Here is a 2,393-nt window from a genome sequence, read left to right on the forward strand (position 1 = left end):
GGTCAGATGAGACCAACATTGAACTGTTTGGATGCCAGAATACACATCATGTTTGGAGGTCAAATGGCACACAAGTGTGTTCAATACTTTTTCCCTGTGCCATTCCACATTATTACAAATAACTTCATTTCTGGACATTTATGGTTTGATTTCTTTGTATGTATGGATCACTTGGGTTGTTACTGACATCTGGTGAAAATTTCATGTCATTAGCACCTCTAGTAATATATTTACTGAGAAAAGTGGTGAMGTGTTCAATACTTATTTTAACATCTGTATGTGTGTGTATATATGTTTATTTATGTGCGTATATGTATACATCTGTTTACATTTGGTTGCTGAGTGTTTGTTCTCTTCATTTGCTGATGATCAGATGTCGGGTGTGGTGTCCTGTGTGTTATTGGTGTTCATTTCACATGTTGTATCGGGTTCTCTCTTTTCAGTTCTTGTATTTCTCTTCTACTTTTTCCTTTTCTTCTTTACTATATTGTAAAAAAAAAGCCACTGATGATGCAGAACTTAAGAAACTAACATTCACTTTTGTTTTCTACTGAAGTGGCTTTAAAACAAAAAGAAAATAAAAGAAAAAAGATGCTGTCCATCTTCACATTAATTTGTTAAAGCCTGACACTTTCTGTTTTTGCCTACATATTCATTTTTTTAAAAATTATTTCAAATCACACTGCACTTTCCCTGATCAAGTAACCAAATTATTTTAAAAAGCATCAAAAATCTTATGCCGCACACCTGATTGGCATGCACCTGGGTTACCAATAGCTCAAAACAAATGTCAACAGCCAAATAGGCTCTTTGGCAATGTCAGAGGAGATTAAGCAAATATTTCATGTAATCCACAGCTCCAAATTTGGCAACATTTGAAATAGAAATGAACAGGCTTACTATTTAAGATTTACTACAAAGAAGCATTTACAACAAAGAAATAATCTACCAAAGCACTAGATTACTTACTTTTTGGGCMAAGTTTAAAATGAACAGCTTTAAAACTTTTGCACAGCCAAAAGCCTGCAGGAAGGTTTGTCAGCTTATTAAAAAAAAAAAACAATGAATCCAGCAGCCTGTTAAAACGYGCACGAGGAGCCACGTCTACAACAGCGCTGAGCATCAGTTTGGCGTGCAGCTGCAGTCCGGATAAAAACTGCACAAAAGACACACAAAGCAAAACCCACACAGAGCCGGGCAGCGCGCCTGCGTGCGCGTGGCCGTGCGCGGCGGTGTTACAGTAACCTGCCTTTGAAAACCCTTCTGCTGAGCTGGCGACTGGAGGAGAACTTTTCTACAATCCTGCACGTTTCTGCAAGAACATCAAGGCGCCGCCGGGTGTTTCTTTTCCTCCTTTTCTCGCCCTTTTCTCCTACTTTGTCATCTCCTCTCTCCCCTCCGCCTCCTGCTTCTGTCTGGATTATTCTGCAGAGGGATGAGGACCCGAATGTCGGTCCGGTCGCTGTCATGTGAGACTGTTTGGTTGTTTTTTCTCTTACCTGGTGCAAGTCGAGGAGGAAACGGCGAGCTTCTGCTGTCAGATTGAGAGGTGGAACTACTGAGGAAAGTTTTTCCTGCTTTAGCCTCCCCCCCTCACCGCCACCATATACACACACCTCCCCTGCAGACACACACACACACACACACACACACTCCCTCTCCCTCTGACTACACACATCTATCATGTACCACATCATAAAAAAAGAAAAGAGAAAAAAACATCAGCTGATCATTATCCCACCTGGACTCACCTAGCTTTCCCACATAATCATCCTTCTGTTCAAACTGCACACCTGGGCAGATTTAAAAACAGCTGGTTGAATCCATCCAGATGTTTTCAAACAAAAAAGCTGAACGTGACGTGGAGGGTTTAAAAAAATAAAGAAAAGAAAAACGGGTCATGAAGTCCTCCATCTCCCCTCCACTGCTCACACTTTACTTTGAGCAATTTTTTTTTAAATTCATGATTTTTTTCTACAGTCTGCTTTGTTATTGCATACTTTGTGTTTTTAATCACTCATATATGCAAATGATCAGTCGAGATGTCTTTTTCCTTCATTTCTTTTAGAAATGTCTGAAATCTGCTGCAGCATGCATGTTTTATTTTTGACAATATTCTGCTTTTAGCTTTTAGTTAGCATTTTAGATATTAGCTCAGTTTTGCTTTTGAAAGTTTCCAGATTTAGCTTTTTTGTTGTTGCAACATTTAGCTTTTAACCAGAGTTGTAAAGTAACTAAGTACAAATACTTTGTTACTGTACTTAAGTAGAAATTTTGGTTATCTGTACTTTACTTGAGTAATTATTTTTCATCGTACTTTTCACTTTTACACGGCAAAAAAGGTCCATCTAACCAAGTTTTAAAATCTTATATCCAGCCAAAAAGTCTTTTTG

The 2,393-nt window shown here is 38.6% G+C and overlaps 1 protein-coding gene across 1 annotated transcript in view; it reads right to left on the reverse strand.

Moving 5' to 3' along the window:
• Positions 1–1,700, reverse strand: part of c1qtnf6b (C1q and TNF related 6b) — a 16,720-nt gene extending 15,020 nt beyond the window's left edge. Inside the window, exon 1 of the mRNA XM_014015513.1 lies at positions 1,500–1,700. Within this exon, the coding sequence (XP_013870967.1) occupies positions 1,500–1,697 (198 nt within the window). The 5' untranslated portion in view covers positions 1,698–1,700. The remainder of the gene's footprint in view (positions 1–1,499) is intronic.
• Between the last annotated feature and the right edge of the window lie 693 nt (positions 1,701–2,393).

The sequence above is a fragment of the Austrofundulus limnaeus genome, unplaced genomic scaffold, assembly GCF_001266775.1.
Source record: "Austrofundulus limnaeus strain Quisiro unplaced genomic scaffold, Austrofundulus_limnaeus-1.0 Scaffold130, whole genome shotgun sequence".
In the NCBI taxonomy this organism is placed as follows: domain Eukaryota; kingdom Metazoa; phylum Chordata; class Actinopteri; order Cyprinodontiformes; family Rivulidae; genus Austrofundulus; species Austrofundulus limnaeus.